At 38.6% G+C, this 27,504-nt stretch overlaps 1 protein-coding gene across 1 annotated transcript in view; it reads left to right on the top strand.

Moving 5' to 3' along the window:
• dab2ipb (DAB2 interacting protein b) overlaps window positions 1-26,865 on the top strand; it is a 255,946-nt gene extending 229,081 nt beyond the window's left edge. Inside the window, 5 exon segments of the mRNA XM_052036965.1 lie at window positions 13,809-13,964; window positions 16,932-17,024; window positions 17,027-17,136; window positions 19,761-19,848; window positions 24,177-26,865. Coding sequence (XP_051892925.1) covers window positions 13,809-13,964; window positions 16,932-17,024; window positions 17,027-17,136; window positions 19,761-19,848; window positions 24,177-24,344 — 615 coding nt within the window. The 3' untranslated portion in view covers window positions 24,345-26,865.
• Window positions 26,866-27,504: the final 639 nt, after the last annotated feature.

Below are 27,504 nucleotides of genomic sequence, written 5' to 3'. Positions count from 1 at the left end.
CAAGATGGAAATGACATTCACACACAGGCTGATAAATTGCAAGTAACATTCATGCCAGGCAGAAACCATCCCTAGCAAGAGTGAGTTTAACTACCTACCCTTGACATCCAATGGCAGTACCTCACTGTCAATAAACTAAAGGTCACTGTTGACCAGGAACAAGATTGGGCTGACCACATGTCGATACACACTGCACCACCACACAGAGGCTGCATTGTGTATCATCTACACGATGCATTGCAGTTGTTCACCTGGACAACTCTGCCAGCAGCTCCCAAACTCGAGACCTCTATCACAAAGAAGGGCAAGGGCAGCAAAGCACTATGGAATGTAACTACCTCTAGGTTTTCCTCCAAGGCACACACCATCCTGACTTGAACCCTATCACCAAACTTCTTTTCCAGTGGATATAAATACTGCAACTTCTGACCTAAGAGCAATGTGAGTGTATTTTCTTCAGAAGGATTGTAGCAGTTTAAGAAGGAAGCTTCTTAAGGGCAATTTGAGATGCGTCGTTAATCCTTACTTTGGCAGCCACGCCCTCATTCCTATAAATGGGCCCCATCTGGCCCATTTGAGAAGGGAAGACCCTTCTAATATATAAATCAGAATCCTATGCCTAGGACCTCATGAAGTATTCAATCAATTCCTGAATCTCAGATTAATGAGCACCTCAGATTTATTTTTTTACTCACTGCTTAAAATATTGTGTTTTTCCTGACATTGGCGAATAATGATGTAGAATGTACCCATAACATGCTCGTCAACGGAAGCATTTAGACAAATGACCACTGCCACTAACAGCTCAATTAAACAAAAATGCATGATCAAAAATAATAGTTTGTTGTACATTTGAGATAGATGTTATACCCTTAAAGTTTAACATATTTGAATGAGGGATTATGTTGTACAATTGTAAGACAGAGATCCATTGAGCTGATTCAAGAAAATAATTTTAATACTATGCTGATCGTGCATATAATTCAAGAATAGATTACCTGACTGAGCATCTGAGTTTTACCAAGCTTGCTTGTTCAATAGGTAGTGATGTTTTGTCCACTGGCCATTTAGGGAATTAGCACAATTTTTAGACTTTCCCAGAATAGGTCACCTTGTCTCCATAGAGATGATATTTTTCTGATGTCATCTGAAGCTCTTTTTCACAGTGATTTAATGGCCTGGGCTACAGACAAATAATTGGTGCCTCGTATTCAAGTTCATTTATTGCAAATGAAAAATTCAAATGTGATCAAATCTTTAATAATAACTTATTTCCAGTAAATATCTGGTATTTAAGGGTTATGCAAGCCACTTCTCACCTTATTTGGTTTTATGTTCATTATATAAGTCAATTTGAATTTTAGTGATGTGAAAGAAATATTAACTACAATCCCTGAAGTAATCGTGTGTATGTCATATACTTCCAATCTGAAGGTGCACTTTGTAAACAAACTGAATTATGCTATAATCTTTTGTCAGCAGAAAATTTGATTCTGGGGCATAACCTTTAATTTAGTGGCTTTCACTTTGGTGGTTATGTCCTACTGATGAAAGGTTTACAGATATAGCAGAATATCAATTCAAACAGGGCAACAAGGAGCTGAATATATAAATACAAAACATCCAAGTAAATGTGATTTTATTTGTAATGCCAAAAAACCGTGCTACCATTGAGTCATAGTCATACAGCACAAAATGGCCCTCCTGACCAACCGTCAAATACCCATCCGGACCAAGTCTCTTGTGTCTCCATTTTACTGCTCCACTGTAAAGTCGCTTCTAGGCATGCCGACTCTGAAGAAACTTTCTTCCTTTCTTTGGGAGTTCTGTGAGACCCTCTCTCACTGCTGCCCTCTCTAAGGTTTCTATTGCTCTCCTACCCTTCGATTACATTCTTACCAAAATTCACCACTACAGCCACGTCTGTGTCCTCCGCTGAGTTTCTCCAGCGGATTGTTTGTCGCTCCAGATTCCGGTACCTGCAGTCTTTTGTGTCCCCGTCTATACTAACCCCATTCACCAGAACTTTGTCTGTAGCCTTCTATGCCTTTTGCAATTCAAGTGCTCGTCTAGATGCTTAAAAGTTGTGAGAGTCTGCCTCCACCATCCCCTCGGGCAGTGCGTTCCAGGTTCCAACCATACCCCAGATGAACCTTGCCTCTTACTCTAAACCTATGACCTCAGGTTTAGCCACCTCCACTATAGGGAGAGGCCTCTTGCTACCTACCCTACATATGCCCTTCATAATTTTGTATAGCTTTATCAAGTCCCCCTTCAGCCTGCTCTGTTCCAAGAAAAACAAACCTAGCCTATCCAGTCTCTCCTCATAACTGAAATTTTCCATCCCAGGCAACATTCTGATGAATCTGCACCGTCTCCAGCGCAACCATGTCCTCCTTTCAGTGTGGCAACCAGAACTACACACTATACTCCAGCTGTGGCCTAACATCAGACTTTATAAAGTTGTACCATCACCTATTATATTCCAGGCACCAACAAATGAAGGCGAGTTTCCCACATGCCATCTTCAGCATCTTATCTTCCGGTATTGCCACCTTTAGGGATTCTTAGATGTACTCAGAGGTCTCTCTGTTCCTCCCGAGGGCCCTACCATGCATTGAATTTGTTAGGAGTACAATCAATAATAACAGCATAAAGGATCCTCTAAGAATTTTCACCATTTAACTTCCAAATGGAGAGGATGTTATGCAGTTAGATTGAGGGATCAGCCATCAATTGGAATTTGAAACTGGTTCCTAGATCGAAATTGTTAATTCTAGTAGAAAGGGAAGGCCAACAAGCCAGTGAATATCCACAGAGAATGGCTGGATCATTGTCTCTGGTAGGTCCAAGCATGCTTAAGATAAGAGGATGAATTGCTTGCCCAATCCTTTGATTGGGATGTAGCAACGGAGAATAAAACACAGTAAACATTTACATATGTTTTAAAATGTGAGGAAGATATTAAAGAAAGTCCAGCTAATGCTTTCTAAGCAATCTTTCAGGGATCAATAGGAAAGTTGTGAATGTAATACTACCAACTGAAAATGCAAGGCCAATCTTTCTTTCTTGTGCCAGTTAGCTGAGTTCCTGATCTCCAGTTAAACACTAATTTAATCAATAAATTGTAACCAGGATATATAATTGTTTTATAGTAGTACATAAATTGCCATGTAATTAAGGCTTGAAACTGAAAACATAGCACCATGAAAAATACTATCTTTCCTCACTGATAAAACTCCTTGCTGGCATTAAGCATCAAGCATGCAGAATTGATATTTTGCTTTCAGAATGCTACATGGTGGCTTTCAAAATGCTCGCATAGACTACTGACCAGTCCACTTTGTCTCAGGGATGCTCTGGTCAGCAGCCTGACAGTGGTGACAAAAGGCCAGAACAGAAATGGAACAAAAAAATAAGTGTGCACAATTAGTTGAAAGAAGATGAAGATTTTGCCAAAGAAACATTTAAGGGTAACCCGAACTAATCTGTAAATCTTCTTAATGCAATTCCTCGGGATTGAAGGTGATTCCTTTCCACTCTGTGGGTTCTGAGTTGGCTAATGAGGCCATTGTGAGAATCACTCTTCTGTAGATGGACCGGAAGGTGAGGCAAGTGGAGAATGGTTTTGTGAGGTAGTGCGTTGCTTCCGCTGCTTACCCAGAGCCTCTGTGTGCTCCTAACACACGCACTTGAGGTTCTCAATACAGTCCCAAATACTGCTTCTCCACTTTGAGTAGTCATGGGCCAGGGGTTTCCAGGAGTCATTGAGGATGTTCACTTCTTCAGTCTGTTTTCTCTCTACCTAGTAATCTCCTCCCACAACAGAGCATGGAATAAAGTGTCTGTTTCAGGAGTCTGTGAGGTTTGCTTATCCTTGAAATGAATTTGGAGGATTATGTGAAGAAGGCGTTGGTGGTACCTGCTGTAGTTAGAACAGGTGTCACGGTAACTACACTCGGAACTAAGGTCAGTCAGTCTGCAATATGCAGACTATGCTTGTGTTTACATGTATTCAAAGGCCGAGCTCCAAGATTTGTCCATGTGCAGCTGTTTCATAGAAGGGTTCACCTGCTGTACAACAAATGTTATCAGCACATTCACTGAAACACATGAGATTATGGGCCTTAAACTCAGCATTTGCAAAGCTTGGGTCCTCTAACAACCGTTTATCTGCCCCCATTACACTACACTGCCCTCTGACAATAAAGGTTCACAGTGAGATCCTGGTAAACCTTTGTCTCGGGTGCCACTTCTCAGTAAATGTTGGCATTGATGATGAAGTTTGACACTTCCTTCAATGTGTTAGCACAACATTTGGTCAATTGAGGAAAAGGATATATTAAGATCAAGACAGCAGACCCAGCACAAAACTTACAGTCTGCTGCCTCGATCTTCAAGTATCCTTTTCCTCAATTGACCAAATGTGCTAGCACGTTGATAATGAAATTTACCATTGCCTTCAATGCCTATTTTTGCTGAGAAGTGGCTCCCAAAACATGGGAAGTGGATGAGCCCTTTGAGCTGTTTTGCAAAAGGATTCGTCCATGTGCAGCTGTTTCATAGAAGGGTTCACCTGCCGTACAACAAATGTTTGGTACAGGATTTTGGAAAATGTCTTCTGGTTCTTGGTAAATAATTAAAAGAACAGCCATTAATCTTGATGATAGACCCATTACATGATGATCCAGCAGTAAGTACCCTGATAATGTCCTACAGTGAATGGAATCTGCTGTTATTTCAATTTTGTTATAGAGACTAAAAATTGATGCAAACTATGGCAGGAGCATTTGAAAACCAAATCAATCCATTTTGCTTAACATAAAAATAGAAACAGGAATAAGCCATTTGGCTCATCAAGCCTGCTTAACCATCCAACGAGATTATGGCTGATCTTCTACCTGAACACCATCTTTCTTCTGTATCCCCATAATCCCTTAATTCTATCAATCTATTGATTCTGTATTGAATGCAATCAATGACTGAGAGTCCACAAGTCTCTTGGGTAGACAATTCTGAAGGTGTACCAACCTCTGAGTGAAGAGGTTTGTTCTCATTTCTGTCCTAAATGGCCTAACCCTTATTTTGAGTCTTTGACCCTTAATTCTAGACTCCTTATCCCCAAGGGAATATCCCACTCACATCTACCTTGTCAAGCTCTGTATTTTATATGTCTTGATACAGTGAACTCTTGTTCCTCTAAACTCTAGAAATAGAATCCAAGCCTACTCATTTCCTCCTCGTATACTAGACCCACCGTGCCAGGTACCAGTCTGGTGGATCTTCACTCCTTCTATTAGCTGGTATGTCGTCCTGTCAAGATTGTAATGGTGTTTCATGTATTATCTCACCAGGTCCATACAGCATATTACAAACACTAATTAAAAATTGAAAAAACACCCTGTTCTGAAGCATAATATTTAATTATGAAGTAAAATAATGAAGTAAAATAATGAATAAATATTCTCCAATAGTTTTATAAATCCATATGTAAAAACAGTTCTTTTATTTTCCAGGATGCACGTGTTGCAGGTAAGGCCAGCATTCATTGCCCATCCTAATTGCCCTTGTAATGATGGCAGGACCTTTATTACTTTGTGAAATTGCAAGCAACTTCTGGCATCCCTATTGATGCATTTAATCTCGGAAGTCCTGAAGCTGCTTTCAGTGATACCCTACTCCTTCACAGCATGTGCTGACACAGACTCCACAGATGCAATCAACATAATCAGTGAAATGATGGAAGCTTCAATTTGAATTGTGTGTGCTGGGTTCTTCAAGGTCACGGCAAGTGTTATCTCTTCCCTGACTGGAAGTTTCCGGCTATCATTGTAAAATGAAAGTGAAGCAATAAATGGGAATCGTATCACATTTTTGTATTTGTGCACTCTAGGCAGCTGTTTTACAATTCAGCCACCAGTAGAAGTGTTGTTTGTGCTTTCAATGGCCAGGATAAGCTGGATCCATTCCTCGGTGAGGCTGGGGATGATAAAAGGTTACAAAATCATAATTATGTTAAGTCTGATTACAGCATGTGTAACAGAAGATAATTTCATAGTATCCTCCAAAATAAAAGCCTTCCAGCAAATGAGTTTTATGCAAATATGGTAAAGATGGGCATAAAAACAGGTGGGAGATGAAGTAATGCCATAAACTGTTAACTGAAAATATTATTAACAAAGCTTTAGCTAATTATTTCCTTAATCTAAAGACTATAATATTTAATGGGATATCAAATTTGTGCACCTACTTAATGTTGCACTCTTGGGTATTTAAGGGAATAATTTATTTTTGGTGTTGTACTCAATATAAGTGCTCTTTCTTCATGGTATATTACCCATTGGGTAATATTGACATCACAGGGAAAATTAGATCTAGATGCTTCAGTTTTGAGAGTTTTATGAGAAATAGGAATATAAAGTTTTGTGTGCCTCGTTTTTCCCAAGTGATAGAGGAACAGCGTTCATCATGCGTCTCTCACACAGTTGCCCAGCATGTTTTTTACAGGTTTGCCAGTGGAGATTTCTATTAATTCCATGTCTGATCCAGTAAGGTAATTATTTTAATCTAAAGATTGTACTGTTTAATCAGATATCAACTTCGAGGAACTACCTAATATTGCATCTTCAGGTTTTAAGAAAATGGTTTAATTTTGTTGTCATACCCAGTGGAGTGCAGTGTCATTATGATTTCTCTAAATGGAGTAGTATTAACATAACAAAGAAGTATTAGAGCTGTGTGTATCAAGCGTTGTGGTTTGTCCATGATTAGTAAAATTCTCACCAAGGCATGCAGATTGCAGACCAGGTTAATATATATAACTTGAATGTTATTTCAGATTTCCAGCATGTACCATTCCTTGCTAGGCTATATAAATTGCATCTTAATTGTAAAAGAAGCAAATTAAAGGTTGGAACATACAGGTACATAAGGGAGAAGGCTAAAAGAGAACATTTAAAACAAAACATTCACATTGAAGGAATGAAACTCCACATAGGTAAAATTAATTTTTCAGGGACAGAGAAGTGGTTAGGCGGTAATTATCACTTACTGTAATCACTGGAGATTGACTTGCTCCTGTAATTTTCAATTTATTGCAAAACTATGAATAATTACTGCAATTACACATCATTTCAATGCCTGGTCTATTGGCAAGCACAGCAACAATGATCCTGATGTGGAACAGTACATTTGATAGAAACATCTGTATTTTCTGTGTGCAAGAATATAGATGTTAGACATTGTTGTCAGCTTTAACCTGTATTAACAGTATATGATACGTGCGTGCCTGTCTCTTTGCACTGGATACTCTTTGCCATTGTTCTTACAGCAAAAATTGGGCCATTGTTTTTGTAGACTTTAACAGAAATATCTTATGATTATTAATGGAAGTGATTGAGTGGACAGTCAGAGACTTTTTCCCAGGGTGACAATGGCTAACACAAGGGGACATAGTTTTAAGGTGATTGGAGGAAGGTATAAGGGGGATGTCAGGGGTAAGTTTTTTTTACACAGAGTGGTGGGTACGTGGAATGCACTGCCTGCAGAGGTTGTGGGGCAGATACATTAGGGACATTTAAGAGACTCCTAGACACATGAATGATGGAAAAATAGGGGGCTATGTGGGAGGGAAGGGTGAGATAGGTTTTAGAGCAGGATAAAATGTCAGCACAACATTGTGGGCCGAAGGGCCTGTGCTGTAGTGCTCTATGAACGTACCTATAAAAGATCCAACTTATCACCCTTCCCCAAGATATAAAGGGCAGGCCTCTTTATACCATAAATATCTGGAAATGAGAGAGGGTGATATTTTTCAGATAACAAATGTTCAGCATGCAGATTGAACATTTCACTGATTATCTCTATTTTGTCCGTTAATGAGCAGTGAGAAAATAATAGTTTCCCTTAATTACCATAATCTCTGTATTAAGTATCCTTAATTTTGTCACAAATTATTTAATAATCACAAGTATCATTTGAACTGTCCTGCAACAGGAGACAAGTGGGAAGTGTAAGAGGACTATTTGTGTCCCAAATGCCACTTTAGTTTCTATGAACCATTGACCTGGTATGAATGTTTTATTTTATGCAGATGCAGAAACGATTATTTTCAACTGTGTAATTTTTATATATGTAGAGAGAAGCCACAAATGGAACTTCACTCTGCACTCCAGGCAGTGGATAGCTCAACACTTGAAAAGGACAGATTTTAGAAGAGGTTGAGAATATGGATGCCTCCAATTATGATTCTCCCAGCACGAAACACTTGCACTTATTGAAAGTCATGTCAAGTAATTGTGTTTATGCTTTAAATAAAATTTCAGGTGTTTTAGAGCCTCAGTTGCAAGCTTATTAAATTATATCACAGTGAACTTTTATCTGAGAACTATATTGTGACAGAAAACGCGTCTGAGTAAGAATTAGACCAAGGGCATAGCTATGGGCATCTATGCCTGCCTCTTCGTTGGTTACGTTGAACAGTCTCTGGTCCAAGCCTACTCCAGCCCCATTCCTTAATTCTTTCTCCGCTATATCGGCGACTACAGTGGTGCCACCTCTTGTACCTATGCGGAACTCGACTGTTTAATAAATTTCACCACAAATTTTAACCCTGCTCTCCAATTCACTTGGACTACCTCTGACATCTCTCTCTCCTTCTTCCTCAATCTTTCCAGCTCCATCTCAGGAGATTCCCTATCCACCGACACCTTCTACAAACCCACTGACGCCCACAGCTTCCTCGATTACAGCTCCTCCCACCCTGTCTCTTGCAAGGACAGGATCCCTTTTTCTCAGTTTCTCCGCCTCCACTGCATCTAATCCCATGATGAGGCTTTCCACTCCAGGACATCCAAGATGTCCAACTTCATTTCTACCCATGACTTCCCCCCGACTGATTGAGAGAGCTCACACCCGTATCTCTGCCATTTCCCGCACCTCTGCTCTCACCCCTAATTCCTCCCAGACCCAACAGGGATAAGGTGCCCGTTGTCTTCACATTTCATCCTACCAGCCTACATAGCCAACACATCATTCTCTGCCACTTCTGCCATCTTCAACAGGACCCTACTACCAAGCACATCTTCCCCTCCCCACCCCTTTTTGCCTTTCGCAGGGACCACTCTCTCTGCGACTCCCTAGTTCACTCCTCCCCCACCCATTCCACTCCCACCCCAGGGACCTTCCAATGCCCCCCGCCATAGATGAAACACCTGCCCCTACACCACCTCCATCGAGGGACCCAAACAGTCTTTTCAGGTGAGACAGAGATTCACCTACACCTCCCTTAATATCATCTACTTCATTTGGTGCTCCAAGTGTGGCCTCCTCTACATTGGTGAGACCAAACGCAGACTAGGTGACTGTTTCACAGAACACCTGCGCTCTGTAACTGTGATCTACATCTCCCCGTTGCCAGTCACTTCAACTCCCTCTCCCACACTATCACTGATACATCAGTCCTCGGCCTCCTCCACTGCCAGGAGAATTCCAAGTGCAAACTGGAGGAACAGCACCTCACTTTCTGTCTTGGAACCTTGCAGCCTGACGGCATGAACATTGAATTCTCCCACTTTAAGTAATCCCCACCCCCCTTCCCCAACCCCCCCCCCCCCCCCCCCACCATGCTGCTTCTTCCCTCTCCTAGCCTATCTCTCTTTTTTCTATCCCCTTTTTCCTCCCTCTCCTTGCCTGTGACCCATCCTCCGGTGGATCTGCTCTCCCCTCCTCCCCCGCACCTGCCTATCACTATCTCTTACCTGCATCTACCTATCACCACCCTGTGCCCACCCTGCCTCCCCTCTTTTGTCCACCTATCACTGCTCTGCTTTTCCCTCCTATATATTGGGCTTCCCCTTTTCCTATCTTCAGTCCTGAAGAAGGGTCCTGACCCGGAACGTTGATTGCCTGCTTTTTTCCACAGATGCTGCCTGGCCTGCTGAGTTCCTCCAGCATCATCGTGTTTTTCGTCTAGATTCCCGCATCTGCAGTCCTTTGTTTCTCTGAATAAGAATTATCATTAGTTAACAACTCATGCTGATATTAAATATTAATAGGCCACAATAAAGTAGCTCTTCTAACTTGCAGTTCTTTCTCGCTAGGTATATAAAGGATCCCCAAGGAATAAGTGAGAATCTTGGACTGTGACTAGTGCCCTAACCTTGTATGAAGGCAATTAAAAAGGTATCAGGTTAGAGTTGATTAAAATGAAGTGGGAAAATAGATTCAAGCATAAGACAATTGATTAACCTTGGTTAACTAAGGTAGGTATGCCATTAAATTGGAAGTAAAAGGATTCAATGCTACAGATTGGGGAAATATATAGAAATCAGCAAAGGATGAGTAAAAAATATTAAAAGGAAAAGAAATGATGGAGAGTGAGAGTAAACCAGCAAATAATATTAAAAGCAGATAGTAAGAGCTTCTACATGTGTGCAGAAGAGAGTGTGCCTGTACACAATGGTATATAAAAGTATGAGCGGTGATCTTACTGAAACAAGGTTCCGAGGAGAATTGTCAGAGGATGGGGGGATAGAAGTAGCGGACATAGTTTCAGAGCTGGGGCTTGCCCGCTTCAGACAGAGATGGGGAGGATTTTTTTTTAATCTGAAGATTGTGACTGGAACTCTCCACCATAGAGAGCTATGGAGGCAGAGTAATTAAACATTCAAGGCAGAGATTGACAGACATTTAAACCACAAGGAAGTTGAGGGGTATTGAGAGAGGCAAAGTGATTTGAAACCAAGGTTGAATCAGCCATGATTTTTCTGAATGGTAGAGCAGGCTGAGTGTCTTGCTCCTGTTTCTCATGCCCTTATGAATATGTTTCTACTCTTTTTTTTTCCAGTCAGTATAAAAGATTGAAATGTGGTCCCCTTTATAATCAAATCCTTTTAATTCAAGTCACGTTGTAATAAACATTTTGATAATTCTACTAGATTTTCACTCTAATCGATAAGGGGGGGGTCATGCTTTAAAATGATGAATCCCAGGAACTAACACAAAGGAGGTCTGACTACTATTACCACAGAGTTTGTTAAATTGAACTTAGGAATAATTCATGACCTCAGGAAAATGACTTCTTTGTAAATGCTGTATTACAGTAGCTTTTCAGCCTTGATGTAGCCAGAAAATGAGCTGCCTCCCCCAGCTCCCTGAACATATCAACTTCTCAATCTCAGTCTCAAGTCGGAGAAGTAACTGGAAATACCGTTCCCTCACCACAACAATAACCATTTCTTGGAATTCACAAGTGCAGAAAAGGGAGTCAGTTTTCTTTACCTTGTGTCTGTCTGTCTTGAGTATTGAAGCATTATCACATAGATTGCAAATTTATTTTAACCAACAATGCTCGTTGGCACGCTAAAGATGCTGGACAAAGTCAATGAGTGAGTCAACATAGGTTAAAAAAAAAGGTATAATGTTTCAGTTGAAGGATATAGACACAAAACATCATGCCCAATCTTTGGTTTGCCTGCTGTTGACTAATGTTAGTATGTATAACAATTTCTAATTATCTTTTACATTTGCAGTTTCTACTGTTTTCCAATATCCCTTGTGAGGGAAGTTTCCATCATGCCGATGAAAGGAAAATATATTTCCATGTTATCTATGACGAGAGAAAACTGTTGATTAAACTATTCATCAAGTCCCTTGCCAATAGGTCGTAAACTGCATCTTATCAATCATATTCCATTCATTGGTCAGCTATTAATTGTTGCTTATGTCATGTATGACATTAAATGGTGCCACATTACAACCAAAAATTACTTATTATTTTGGCTGTAACATACACAAAACACAGATGGACTTTACATTATGTGGAGAGTTTGTTTCTCTAGAAATTAATGCTCTGAAGATTATTTTAAATTAATATTTTCTGCTAGTCGTCTTGATCAAATTTATTATTAAAATGTTGTTCTACTTAGTGTTTGAAGTTTTAATATTTCATAAGCTATACTCCACAGGAATATATTACCAGCTATCCATAAAATAGAGCAATTTCATCATTCTCCTTAAACAAAAATATTTGGTAAATCTTAATTTTAGGCCAGTCTGTTATTTTGCAATGGGAAAAAATATTAATATTTAAAGCTGTTAACTGATTTGTATATAATTTCAATGACTGAAGTGAACAAATATTCATATAACCTGAATGCTAGACTTCAGGTTAAGTGTTTTCCAGGAGGGGCTGCAATCAAGTCCAATCATCAGTCTTGGGTTAATGAATACAAGTCTCCATGCATTCCACCCTGAAAAACCTTTCAATCTCGCTTCTCATTGAGAGACAGATGTCTGTTGGTGGTATTGTTGCATTACATCTAATTTAAATCGTTGGTGATTTCAGTCAGCTTGTGCTGTTTCTCATTGTTAATGGGAATTAACTCGTGACATGAATAGTTAAACAATGAGAATTTCACCAGTCTGCATGAATTTTTAATTTTCTGGCAAAATTGTCACAATAAAAGAGCGGCTCCCCTTAAAAGGAATATGGTGAACTTTGCCCATTAACATTTTGACATGAAGTTATTCTCAATACAGAAACACGGACACTCTGTTTTAATGGAATATGATGTTTGTCTCATGGGACACGAGTGCATTCTGGACCCTGACGTTAGTGAAATTATATTTCATTGTCTTGGCAAATCCCACCACTTTTTACACACATCTTGCCTAGTATCAAACAGTAAGAAATTGCACAATATCATTTATTAAGAAATTGACCAAACTATGGCTGTACGCTGAGATATTACTATCTAAATATACTACCTACAATGAAATTTAAAAGAATTTATTCACTCATGGGTGTAAATCCAGAAACTACATATCATGCTCTAAATTTGTTATCTCTCTTCTGAAAACTGTTAAGTTGATTGTGTTAGAAATGGAAATGAGTTACTGATGCAACACAAGGTCTATTATGAAGTAGGGGTAAAGACATTTTATTAAAACAAAGAAGCTGATTGTGTTTTTGTCACCTGCTGGAATATAATGTAAAAAAAAGAAGCCGTTTCTCAGTCCTGACAATCTCATCTTGATTGACATAAAAATCCATTGCTTTAATTCATAGTCCTTAGATGATGAAGAAAACCTGCTGTCAAGCGCTGCATGATTCCATTTCCCTTAAAGGTAACATGGAAATGTACCTTGGTGGCTTGCCTCTGCACCTCTTTACATTTATATTTACATACATTCCTCATTGCATATTTATTTTGTAACCATTGCCCACACAGGAAGAATAAGTTCTGTTTTAATGAGTTTACAGAGTATACATGGACTGATTTAATTATTTCTGAAAATCAGTGCAGCAGATCAGCATGGTAGCTGTTAGGGTATCTACTTGTGGCTGCAATTCTCTAAGCATTGAGCCCTTACTGAATTCTTCAAAGTCCAAGAATATATTCCCTGGAAAAGATGGGGAAACCCACATTGCAGCAATCATTGCAATGATTGCACAGAGCATCATTGACAACAACTTGTGTGGGAAAAGGTGAATGGCATAGGATGTTAAAAATGAGTTAAGTATTTAAAATAATTGCATTGGTTTATTGCCCATTCCAGCAAATTACAATGAAAATATTGTGCATTTACAAGATAAATTACTGGAACCCAACAGTAAAGTGTTTTGTTATTAAGCAAAATAAAATCTTGAGATCTGGATTAAAATATGTTTTTCTCTGTAACAGAAGTGTTGATCGTAAGATGGCTCCATTGTAACAAATCATTATCTGTATCTCTTCACTTCCTTTGCTTGAGATTTCTTTGTGTAAAATTCAGATGCAAAGCTGAGCTTTATCACGCTTTTTTAGGCCCCCTCACCTGCGAATGCCTTGTCCTCAGTGGACCGCACTGCAGCATGGCTGATGAATATGAACATGCAGTTCATAGATGATGAAACAGTGGACCCAGGCTCTAAGCACAGGGATGATGTCAGACCTAAAGAGGAACTTAGCCAGATAGAGAAGGTAATGATAATTACCAGACAGAATTCTAACGCCTTTCAAAGGTGGTGTTTGTCTTTTGCACAACATAACTGCTTTTTCTTTTGCGTATTGGGAATAAATATAATTCTAGATATTTTAATTTCTTGGCTAGCAAAATTGTGTTCTGGGTTAATGACACAGCAGTCTGATCACTTAAAGTAATACAATGTTGTACTGTTATGTTAGTGAAAGAATAAAGATGTGAAACTAAACATCAGAAGTAAAGTTAGTCATTTTCAAATTGGCTGATTCAAATTCCATTCTGTTTAATGTTGTGTATGGTCTTCATCAATTTTGCAGGGACCAACAACTGAGGAATTAGATTGTAACATGAAATTGCATACTTTAATTTGTAATGAAGAAAAGCTGCCATTTTTGCTAGCTCAAATAGGAAGTGTATATTAGTGCCATCAGAGATTGCTATTGGCCAATCTAAGTTCTGCATTGGTTAGAAAACAGAAAAGTAAATTGTTTTATGGGTTTCTGTTAAACTTAACCAGCCTGCACAGATGGACTGTGGTTATACCAGAAGGAATTCCCTTCCGCACACCTGCTTGAATGAGTCTCCCTTTTCTTGTCTCACAGATACTACTCTCAACATAGGCTGAGTTTATTTTTTTAAAAAAAACCAAGGCATTGTTGGAAGGATGTCTTAGATAGCAACTGGGGAGTGCCCTGGAAGCAGCTGATTCGGACAGTCATCCCAGAGCATTCATAAGAATAGGAAAGACACTGAACCTTTCAAGTCTGCTCCACAATTGAATTAGATATTAGTTTATCATGATACCATAATTCCATTTGTTTGCCTTTCCATGATATAAACCATCTCAAACTTCCCTACATTGAACAACTTCTGGCATACACTCTGACTCCCATCAATACAATTTAATGTTTTCTTCAGAAAATTTGGTGTACCAATCTCTCTTCCTTTATGCAAGTCATATTTTTATATATAATGAAAAGATGATGGCTTAAGATGGATTTTTGAGGAAAAATGCATGTGATATCCCACCAGTCAAAAGAGATGCTGTTTATTTTGACATTTGGTTTCCAACCTTCCATACCAATTTCCAATCCATTTTTCAAGCTTACCTCCAATTCTGTGTGCTTTCTCCTGTGCTATGGTGTCTACCATGGTACGTTATCAAATTCACTTTTCGAAATTAATAATAGATAATGTCCATAAACTCTTCGCTATTGAAGATACCTTTCACAAATTCTTGCTGCTGTTTCTCTCACAATTACACACAGTTAAACCTTCAGGTGCTTACATGGCTTCTCTCTGCCCTCCCAAATAATGGAGTGATAGTTGCAATTTTCCAATCCAAAGGCACAATTCCTAAATCTAGTGAGTTTAGTAACTCTACAAATTTCATATTTATTTTAATACCTTGAGTGGAAATCATTAGTTCCTGGATAATTCCCATTTCCTTCTTAAATTACCATTTTTAATATACTAAATTCACTAAGTTTCTTCATTTAATGTTTTGTCTTCTGTTGTATACACTGATAAACTATACTCATTGGACAAGCCTGCTGTTTTCTTGTTCATTTTAGTCTTGCCTGTAACCATTTTAATGGTCCCATGTTCCCCTTCAACAGTGTCTTAATAGATTTATAAGAAGTTTTGCTATTAGATATCTCTTGCATGTTATTTTTCATGTTTCCATTTTGCATCTTGTATTTTCCTTGAATCCTGCTGTTGTATTTCAGAATCTCCTAGTGTGTCGCATTTACACTTTTCTATCCATTTGTGTAAATCTCTTTTAGCTTAAAGCTCTCTTTCTTTATGTACTGACTTGGTTTAATAACTTATAAAGGGTTGTGTATTGGTTTGGTCAGGATGCTTCTGTCTGTCTGTGCTTTTAAATTAATATTTAAACCCTGTCTGTTGTAGTCAGTTCATTTCTCATCCTTTTGATGTTTTTTTTGCGGAAAACATTGGTTTTTGACTCTCTCACGCTCACAAACGTACTTGCAAGATGGTGCCTGACACTCTGATTTTTTAAAAACTAATGCTGGTTTACTCATCCTGATCGTGCCTGAACTTGAGACTAGAAATTTGTATTGTACTTTTAGAACTGAATACCTATTTTAAAATCTGTATTTTTTTTTGATAAACTGTTGCAGAGGATGATATCTCTCCTGTAATGGTAGCTCCCCACAGAGTTACATTTTTCTTTCTTTTTCAAATGCCAATCATTTCAAAAAGCTTGCATCTGCTGCATATGCTTAAATGGCAGACTGCTGAGGTGAATGCTTTATCAGCTACCCGGCTCTTATCTGAACAGCGTCCATAATGGATGCACGCAGCCTGTCTAACCCGGAGGGGAGAACGATGTATTTTGTATTCATTACAAATACTGAGAAGTCGATCCTAGGTAGTCATTAAGCATGTTTGATATGGTGAGCTGAAGTTATCCCCAAAAGCAAGTAGGAATTAAGTACTTTAGAAGTCTCAAATCTGGCTAACTTTGGCAGTAAAGCAGCATTTATAAAGTAATTCCAGATTAATAGCTTTAAATTTACTTGCTCGAATTACTGCTATGCAAGACGGAGGTGGTTTTGCAGTTTTCTCTCAAAGTTGCAACCCTCAAGCCCTTGGGAGAATTTGTCCTTTTATGCTGTGAGCACAATTTGACTAAAAAAAATAAATTCCCATAGTCTTTAAATCCACAGATTGCAACATAAGCCCACAAAATACATTAAGCCTTCACTGAAATATAATACTTCAACCAATTATTTTTCCTATAGAACAATGTTGAAGATGGTGCCCCGAAAGTTCTGAATGAAATGCAGACTAGGAATATTAATAGGATTGTAGTTATAAATCTATAGGGTATTAAAGATCCTATTTTTAATGGGAAAAAATGGGTTTTCCAGTGTTATTTTTAATTAAATTTGTGTTTTATAATCAACCCTCAAGTCCATCGCCTTTATTTCCATCAGTATCAGCAGGAGATTGCCATACTTCAAGATAAACTGAGGGCTTCCAATAGGAAGCTGGAGGAATATGAGGTTCATTTAAAGAACCAAGAGGAGACAAGCACAAAGAGATGATGCTGGAGTACCAAGCCAGGCTGGAGGAGGGTGAGGAACGACTTCGCAGACAAGCAGGAGGACAAGGATGTGCAGATGAAGGCATAATCAGCAGGTAATGCAACAGCCATCTGTTTGACCTTTTTTTATATATAATTGTAATGTAGCTTTGGAGACATTGCATAATTGTGAACTTGTTAATGTTGACATGGAGAGCAATTACTGATACATCTCTCCAAGCTGATAACATCATTTTAACGTTAATCTTCCTGAGGATTACAGATCCTGCTAGTTTCACATAGACATAAAATATTTGAAAGACATTCTCTGTGGAAGCCACAATAAACAACAAAAACTCAATCTGGCTGAATCTAAATAATGCCCACTGAATGAGAGAAGTTAGAAGTATTGGGGAATATTCACGGTTGTGTAAATTGGTAGAAAGTTATATATTCTGCTCCTTTCAGGATAAATGGGATACAAGAACACGCATCTAATTGTTTACTGGCCCATTGTAGCTGTTATTGATCTTGATCACAGATTGGATGGAAGGATTTAAATCACCTCTTTGCTAGTTTATATTTGTGAATGGAGGGTGCCAATTTATGTCAATCATTTTAAGTCTGTTTGAGTCAGAGTGAAATAGATTTTCCTCTTTTGTGTTGTTCTGTATTATTAGCACCCACAAGACAGCTGCTGTGCTGATTAGTTGTGCTGATTAGGGTGGGCACATTCCCTTTCAATACTGTTGGGAGATCATGGTAGAAGAGGCAGGAACTTGTATCTAATATCTTCAACGACTGCTGTGAATTTAAAAGGATGTGACCACTTAAAGGAAGTGGAGCACATTTGCAGACAAAATTGTTAATAGTTCTTGCAAGAGTAGGTAATGGTGTTTCAATTGTTATAAATAAGATCTGGGAACATAATTAAAATCTCAGTGACTAGAATAAGAAGAATGGAGGCAACGTCCTAAGTATGCGCAAAATTCCAGCTCCACATTTGATAATACAGGATAAGACAATTCCACTTTAGGAAACTTTCCATGGGAAAGGACTATGCCTGCAAAGACACAGGAAAGGTTACTTCTACTCATCAAGACTGTTCTCTGTGGTTTCCTTGCAACAGATGCCCATTGTTCTGCATTCGTTGCTCTGTTTCTTCAATCTTGTGCAGTGATTTCTGTTCAATTACTATCACTTAGTTGTCCTTCTGCCAGTAGATTGAATAGGATGGTATCAATGGGAGAATGAAGTCTTCCTTACTGGTATCTCTTCATCAAAATTCAAAAATCATTAAGTGGTATGCAAGAAATTACCAAAATGTAGTCCCAGGGATCATGGTTGACTGAGTTGATCTTGGCCCAATTACACTTGCCTGCCCAGTCCCTATATCTCATGATTTCCTGAGCCCAAAAACCTATCTCAGCCGTAAAGTATATTGAATGACTCAACCTCCTCAGGTCTCCAGAGGGAAGAATCAGAGCCTCACCTCCATCTTAAAGGATGACCCCTCAGTCTACATCCAGGTGTTTTAGTTCTAGATTCCCCATAAGGGGAAATGCCTTCTCAGCATCCATCCTGTCCAGCCCACTCGGATCTTATATATTTTAGTGAGATCACCTTTCATTCTTCTAAAATCCAATGTGTATAGGCTCATTGTTTTCAATTGTTCCTTGTAAAACATGAATCAATCTAATGAATCTTATCTGAACAGTCTCCTGTGACAAGATAAATAAAATGATGATGAAAGCAATATACAGCAGTCTCACCATCATGCTGTACTGTTGAGCAATACTTGTTTACTTTTATACTCCATACACCTTGCAACAAAGACCATTCTATTTACCTTCATAATTACTTGCTGTGCCAACATGGTGGCATTGTGTTTTGATGGTGACATCCAGGCATCTGTTCAGCAGCATTCTGATTTCTCTCTTTAAGCATATCCTGCTTATTCTTTTCTAGTGGAGTAGATAACGTTATTACCCTCACGTTATACCACCTCTGCTAAATTTTTGTCCGCTCACTTAACCAATTTATAATCCCTTTGCAGATTCTGTGTCCTGCTCACAATTTGTTTTCTATCTATTTTTGTACCATAAGTAAAATTGGCCACAATAAGCTTGTTCCCTTCATCTGCATCATTAATGTAGATTGTAAATAATTAAGGCCTAAGTACTGATCCCTGTGGAACTCCTTTAATTACAGCTTGCCAGCCTTAAAATGACCCATTTATCCCAACTGTTTTCTGTTAGTTAGCCAATCTTCTAACAGAAAAACTGACATTTTACTTTTGGAGTCTCTGGATTAGCAGGGTGAAGGTACTTGTTGTTGTTTGTAGCCCACATTGGAAGTAGGAAGGTGTGAATTCAGGCTGAGGCAATTTGGTCTTAGCTGCAATGCTGCCAATGTTCACATGTGCATAATATCCAAGTGTGTAATATACTGACCGTGAAACAATACCCAGTATGACTCTCCATCTGCAGTAGCGAAGGGAAAAAATATTTTTGTGCTCCTGTACTCAACAAAGGCTTTAGAAACAATCATCTGTTTCTAAAGGATTGTTACAGAATGATAGAATGTCAAAGAAGGGTGACCTATCTTAAAATCTGATTGCTTCTGAGTGTAACAGAATACAGCTAATCAGTATTTGCATTTAGTGTCAGGATTGACTGGGCTTTTAAGTCCGTTTGACCCTGCTGTTGCTCAGGCTGTTACTCGTGTTTTCTCCTTGTAGATTAATGGCTGTGGAAGATGAACTGAAGAAAGATCACGCAGAGATGCAAGCAGCAGTAGACTCCAAGCAGAAGATCATTGAAGCCCAAGTAAGAACCTGTTTCCCTTTGCACTGCAGAGTTTGATTTCAAATGAGGTTGCTCCCTCCAATACATGAAATAGAAATTCTTCATGCAAGTTGATCTGCATCCACGTGAGAGAGGACAGGATAATATTTATGGTGTTATCATTCCCTAGAATTCAGGGATTACTGAATAAATTTTGTGATGTAACCTAAAGAAATGAAAATTCAAGGGGAAACTTGCATTTGTATTGTGCCTGTTATATTTTCGGGATGTTCCAGAGTAACCTACTTACTTTGGAAATAGAATCACTTGCTTTATTGGCAAATTTGGCAGCCAGTTTGGATCCACGTACATAGAAACAAAATAAAATAAGTAATCACATAATTTGTCTTTTTTAAACTAAGAGATGGTGTTGCTATGATAAACTATCTTGTTCTTCAGACAGTGCATTTAATTATTTATGTCCATCTGAAGTGGTTAAGCATGACCCTTGTTTAATGTTTTATTTAAAGCTGGGTCTTCCAATAATACTGCAATCCCTCAATGCTACCCTGAGCCAGCAGCCTAGACTTAAGTGGGTCTTAAGCCTACAACTCATTTGATTATTTACTGTGCACAGTTAATTTTGAAACTATGGTGCTATTCTAATGATTAGCATCATTGAACATCATGCAATGAATGGACAGAAATTGTTGTCCTGAGTCAGCCTATTCTTATAACATTTAACTGAAAATAGCCCTCAGTGCCTCTCAAGCTTCCAGCACTTACCTAAGCTATGTATTAGAAAACAATTTGAACATCCTTTTCACCTTATTCTCCCCATAAACATTAGAAAACAAATACGGTTCCAAGTTGCTATTTTATTATACCACATGACAACTTAAACCAATTGTGATGGGTCACACATAGTTCTCTATAGCTTCATAGTGTTGTCTGCAGTATAAAGAAAGCAGAAGTCATTTGTTATCTTTAGGCTATAGTACATACCTAATAAATATACTGCAAGAGGAAATTATTTAGAGGGAATATGATCTGCAGGTAAAAGTATTCAGAATTAATACTTTCATATAATGTTTCCTGACCCTGAGGTGCATTGCAATGAAATCGTACCTTATTTAGGAAGACATTGTAGCACTCCATAAACCTGGCCATGTATTGTCTCTGACCTGTAAACACTGTTATAAATCAAATTAGTATCTTCAACCCCTCAGTTATTTCATGACTTCATTCGCTATATCAGATTCCATGATTTATTAATGACATCATCTCCCACACACAATCAGATTTAGTACAGAGGTTTTTATCTGCACTTTGATAGTTACCTTGTTTCAAAGCAGCTACCTGTGCTTACTGAAGAGATGTTACCGTAATTGCATTCAATTTCATCTCCTACCGATCCTGACCCCAAAATTGTTCAGTTGGATGACATCAATTCTCTACGTAAGATACAATTACTTCCTCAGTTAATTGGAAGAAATTACCCCTAAATTATTCATGGTTTTGTTCACTTTACTTCCAGTGGTCTCAAATTACAGTTAATCTGCAAAATTTTTGCCTGATATAAAAAGTGGGCTGACTATAGAGTCTCTTTTTTTTAACAAGACTGCTATATGTGCAATAACAGTAGGTAGCAGAACTATTCTTGCATGGTTCTGTAGGTGGTTACAAGTGGCGATGACAGTTAGTTTACAAGGAACATGAAAACAGGTCCTGGTGAGTTTATAAAGTATTTGGATTAAACAAAGGGCTGAGGAAATAAACAAGTTCCATAAGGATAGGTGAAATAGCAAGTAAGCTAATAGTAGTAGTATTTTAAGAATATTGTTTAGTTGAATTTAATTTAACAAGTAGAGGCATGGCAGGGCAGCTCAAACCTGAGGAATACACATCCTGTGCCATGTGAAGCTCTAGAACACTTCCCATGTCTTGGATAATCGCAACCAAGGGGAGTGTCATTAGTTAAGTCGAGTTTATTGTCATGTGCACAAGTACGGTGAGGTACGGGTATAGTGAAAAACTTGTTTACAGCAGCATCACAGGCACATATTTTCAGACAACACACAGAATATAATTGTACACAAATTATACAAGACTGAGCAAAGCAAGACATCAGTGCAGAAACACAATTTAGAAACAAGTCTGTGGTGGTGCAAGAGGTGGTCTGTAGTGTTCCGTTACCGAGGTAGGATTTAGGGTTGTGTAGGTCAGTTCAAGAACCTGATGGTTGTAGGAGAGTAGCTGTTCCTGAACCTGGTGGTGTGGGACTTCAGGCTTCTGTACCTCCTGCCCCATGGTAGCTGCGAGAAGAGGGCATGACCCGGATGCTGGGGATCCTTGATGATAGATGTCATCTTCTTGAGACAGCACCTCCTGTAGGTGCTTTCAATGGTGGGGGTGGCTGTACCCCTGATGGACTGGGTGTGTCCACTACTCACTGCAGCCTCTTGCATTCACGTGCATTAGAATTGCCGTACCAGGCCATGATGCAACCGGTCAGCTGGAAGAGCTCAAGCTCTGAATTTTGGCGTTTGAACCACATTTGACATCATTATCGTTCATCCATGAGACTATTATAACTGGCACATTTCTAGAACATAGTACAGCACATTCCAGGCCTTTTGGCCTACGATGTTGTGCCGACCTATATAACCCTATTTCAGGAGGTACAATCTGCTGGAGAAACTCTGGGTCGAACAGCATCTGTTAGGGGAAAGAAATTGTCAACAACAGGACTACTGTTTTTCTTAATATGTATTAATAATCTGGACGGTTATTTAGAGCACATTTTCCATATATGCAGATGACACAAAACTTGGAGGTGTAGTCAAGACTAAGGTGGAAAGTGACAGAATTTGGAATGTGAATTATTACATTTTGGTAGGAAGAATGAGAAAGGATAACATAAACCAGAAGGCATAATTCATAAAGGGTCACAAGAACAAAGATCCAGAGTGTGTGTGTGGTTTGTTGAAGGTACCAGGGCAGATTGAACAAGTGGTTCAAATGAATCCAAGGCTTTTTAAATGGAGGCAGGGAGTTCGTGCAGGGGAGTCATGATGAACCTTCATAAAACACTGGTTGGTCACAACTGTGTGGGACTTGTTTGAGAGGGTGCAGGAGAAATCTACTAAGATGATTCCAGGGATGAGAACTAAGTTGTGTGATAGACTGGAGAGGCTTGGGGTTATTCTCCTTGGAATGGAGAAGGTTGCAAAGGGATCTGATATTTTGAGATTGTGAAGGGTAGGGACAGAGCCAATGGAGAAAACCGTTACCATTGGTGGAGCAGTCTAGGACCCAGAGGACATACCATAAAGGAGATCGGCAAAAGTACCAAAGTTAACAGGAGGAAAATCTTTTACACAATGAGTGATTAGTCTAGAAGGCACTGCAGGGAGGTGATGGAAGCAGATTTAATTGTCGCATTCAAAACACCTGACTAACTGAATGAAAAGAACGTAAAGGATCTTGGAGGAGAGAGTGGAATCAGCTGGATTGTCCTTGCATGTAGCAGGTACAGACTCAATGGACCAAATGACCACCATTCTCTGATGACATACTCAAGGAAGAGATACTTCCTTGACAAAATAAAAGCAGTATTCAGGAGAACAATAACTAAAGTAGAAGGAAAAGAAGCTTTTGTGTGTTTTTGTTTAAACATCCTAGAAAGGATCAAGTTCACTGCTGACCTTGAGTATTTTTCTGAAAAAGACATTTCCCTTTCGTAATCAAAAATGAATTTGCAATTCAGACCTTTCCTAACCTCAGAACATACATCCTGATGTTAATGCTGTGTACCTTTAAGCACACATATAAATGCATCACATAGACCAAATAAAGAGTTTGTTACAGACCAAGGTTCCTGAGCCCAGTGAATCCCAGGCATTCCTGACAGCAGCTCACACAGGGCTTTAGCTCATGGTCACATCCCCTGTTGTCAGATTTACCTTGGGTTGTCTGCATGTCTGTTTTGGAAAGTGCACTCAAGGCAGCACAACCTTTGCAGCATTTTTGGGGATTTATTGCTGAAACTCTACTCCTTACTTTGTTGCTTTAAGCAGTGAGACCATTGGGACCCGGTGCTAGGCAACAACACTGCATATCCCAGAGCATGACCTTGGAAATGCCACAGAGATTAACTTAATCTATTTATTTTTTGAATTGCTGCAGGGCTGGCTTTTTAACAGACAAATAATCGGAAATAAGTTAATTGAGAAGCCTTGCCCTGAAATCTTAAATATATTTTTAGGAAAGAGGTCAGGTTTTTAAAATATTTGTATACTAATGGTGGGGTATTTATTTTTTTGAAGAACTGTACTTAATATGGTTATGCCGGTTATTGTTTCCAACAGGAGAAACGAATTGTCTCCCTGGATGCTGCTAATGCCCGTTTGATGAGTGCACTGACACAACTGAAGGAGCGATACAGCATGCAGAGCCGAAATGGAATCTCCCCAACCAATCCCACCAAACTCCAGATCACTGAAAATGGGGAATTCAGAAACAGCAGCAACTGCTGATGTGCTGACCTACATGCGTGACAGGAGTTACCTTGTATCATGAGTGCTTTCAACACAGGGTGTGCTAAAGCACTGGCATTAGCTACAGCAACAGAGAAAACCTGCGTCCAAATATCTTGTGATTAAATTAGTGTTTTTATAAAAGTATATTTAAGGTGGCCACCTGGTGTCAAAGAGAAGCATGTTGTTACAACAAAAGTAGTGAGCCTTAGAAAGTTTTCAAGCAAATGTCTTGCACTGGAGTAGAATCCATATAAGGTAAATTTAGGTGCTTAATCTGAGTGTTTAATGAGATTTTGAAATGAAACAGTTGCAACCAAAAAGCAATCTCAATATTTTTCCAGTGCATCTTCTATTTGATGACCCCTGAGCAACTCATTTTTAAAAACTTGTACCTTCAATTTCACGTGGACTCATTGAAGTCAACATTCCACATGAATGCCTCTCTGTAGAAACTGGAAATGTTTGGTTATTGCTTTATTTCCATCAATATTGAGTATACAGACGTAAGTATAGACCAGTTTTATAGATTTAAAGTGATTATTTCCCATTGTTATTTCTAAATTAACTGATGATTACCACTTTCCGATTTTGACCTACTTGTGCTGTTTCTATCCGTGTTGGATAGATAAGAGGAGAATATCTGTCTGTTGCTGTTGACAGTTTGCCAGCAATGCCTGTATTGCACTTTTACCATGCACATGATGTTGTCTTTTGGGAAATACAATTTTCCTACTTTGAAACTTTTTATAAGAAATGCTTTTCTTAACAGCTGATGGCAATGTGAAGATTCTTGTACAATCTTCTCTCCAGATTATACCACTCAGACATCTGACCAAGCAAAGCCACCTTCTGTTTTAGGGAATAATGCTTTAAGGACTTTTAACCACTACATTAAAGTTACTAAGGTGAGATGGGAGAATGCAGATTGCACTGGGAGTTATCCACTGAGAAAATCTGTCTCTGAAAAGATCCATTGACTCCTAATTGGAAATGAGAGAAAAAGCACTGCCGTGAATCAAAGTAAGATACAAAAGGAAGCAGTTGGAAATCTTGTGTTCATTGCAACTACGTGAATCACTACCTAATGGATGCATTTAATCTGTGTTTATCATCTCGGTTATGTTCAGTGTGACTTGATAAGCTGATATTCTTTCCATACATGCACCATTGTTTTAAAACAAATTGATGGTTTGGTGCATTTTACCCTCCATATCCTGCTGCTCCCATGGTAACATGGACTTGGCCACTGCTGCTTGAAAAGAAAATTTCTGATTTAAAAAAAATACACATTTGCAACTATACTGTACTAACAGTTCTGCTAAATTTATACCTATGTGTTTGTGCAGGTATTTTTAAAGAAACATGAAAAAAACAACTTCCTTTCCAATTTTACTTTTAACTGTGCAAGTCAGTTTTTGCATCTGTGTTGTGTTAAAGCTCTCTCTATGTATCCGGTGTAAACTGTATATAGTTAACATCTGTTTCTGGTACTGCTTGTCTCAAAGTCGCTGCAGAGTGACTGCATCTTTAACTGCTGTTTATGTTGTTTAAAATGTCTGATAAAAGCCAATGGTGGCAAATTAAAACCACTTTATATAGGCAAACAAAATCACTGTGTGATTGCAATCTGTGATTCTGTAGTTCTTCAGGCCATTTGTTATATTTACTGACTTTTCAGATTTGCAGCATCTTGAGTTGCATTTGTATTTAGCTACACTGACATATGACAAGTATCACGACTGCACCAGTGATTTGGTAAACAACTATGGTTTCACAAAAGAAACAAGCTTGGTTCTCAGTACCGATTTAGGCACTGCCATGGAATGCGAGCAGTCGTGGAGGCTGCAACAGAATGTCCTGCTGTCGAAGGCATTAGCAAAACTAAGATGTGAAGCAAAAGAGCTTTTAAGTGCACTGCCAAGCCAAATTGTCTATACCTGCCTAATATCCACCTAGCATTACAGTTTGCAAATAAGCCTTAAGAGGTTTTTTATTACTTTGTACTTTTTTTTAATTGCAGTCAAAAAGTTTTATAATTTTAGATGTTTTTTTAAAGGGTGTGTAAAATATTCTGTGGATCCATAAGAAGCAGTGTTTACAATTTGAATTAAATTGCACGTTGTTATTTTTATTTCTTTTATAACTGTGAAAGTGTTTTAATGTAGATAATTTCTCAATGTCAAGCCATTCCATTGTTTTTATTTCTCTCAAGTTTATGGCAGGGGAATGAAAGCCAAGGTCCACACCCCTAGTGGGACTGTGGGTTGAGTCAGCAGTTCTGGGATCCGTTATTTTGTATATCTCATGCCGTCATTGCTTCTGGTATTATTTCCAGTGCTGTATATGGCTAGAAGTATTTTCTGCATAATAATATAATTTTTCCTTGTGTGGCTGAGACTATCTTTAGAAGTTAGAGCAGGAAGCCACTTAGGATTTATTAATACATGCAGAGTCCCAGAGTGCATCATTTGTAGGGAGTTTCCACACAAAATAGAAAAACATTTATTTGAATATATGTAAGTTTGATAATTAGTATTCAAAACTGCATATCACTCAGTATTCCCCTACTATGAACAGTATCTATAAAAACAAGTTGCTTCAGTACTTTAATGTTTTGCTCAAGTAAAAAGCTAAAACAATTAAAGTCCAAGTTTTAATTCTTCCAAGAATAATGGACTTATTTAGAGGATTGTTGTTTCCTCCTTTACAAACTTGAGGAACTGAGACAGCTCCTGAGAGACTATAGCATTTTGTTTCAGGTAGAAACTTTCCTAAAAAGGTGTCTCCTCAAGCAGAGAATTGTGGCCAAAGATTATGCATCTTGATATTGTGAGAGTATGTTTCCATAGGCAATGTTTGGTCTGAGGTGTGTGCAAGTTATTGACAGTCTTAAACAACCCACAGCAGCACAGCATTCTATTGGAATAGATGCTGTGCACACAATATCGGAATGGAAAAACATGCATGAAGAGGTTATTACAAAAAGTACTTTTCTTGCTTTAGCATTTAAAGCTAGAGATTCTATGACATTTGGTTTTTGACATTAATTTTCTAGGATCTAAATTAAACATGCGATTGTACTATCATCAGGTGTGTGGCAGATGGTTTCATTTGCCATAAACAAACCAGGACTTTTGCTCTGTGCTCAGTATTCTGT

Source organism: Pristis pectinata, chromosome 23 (assembly GCF_009764475.1).
Source record: "Pristis pectinata isolate sPriPec2 chromosome 23, sPriPec2.1.pri, whole genome shotgun sequence".
Taxonomy (NCBI): Eukaryota; Metazoa; Chordata; class Chondrichthyes; order Rhinopristiformes; family Pristidae; genus Pristis; species Pristis pectinata.
This window is presented reverse-complemented; position numbering and strand designations above follow the sequence as displayed.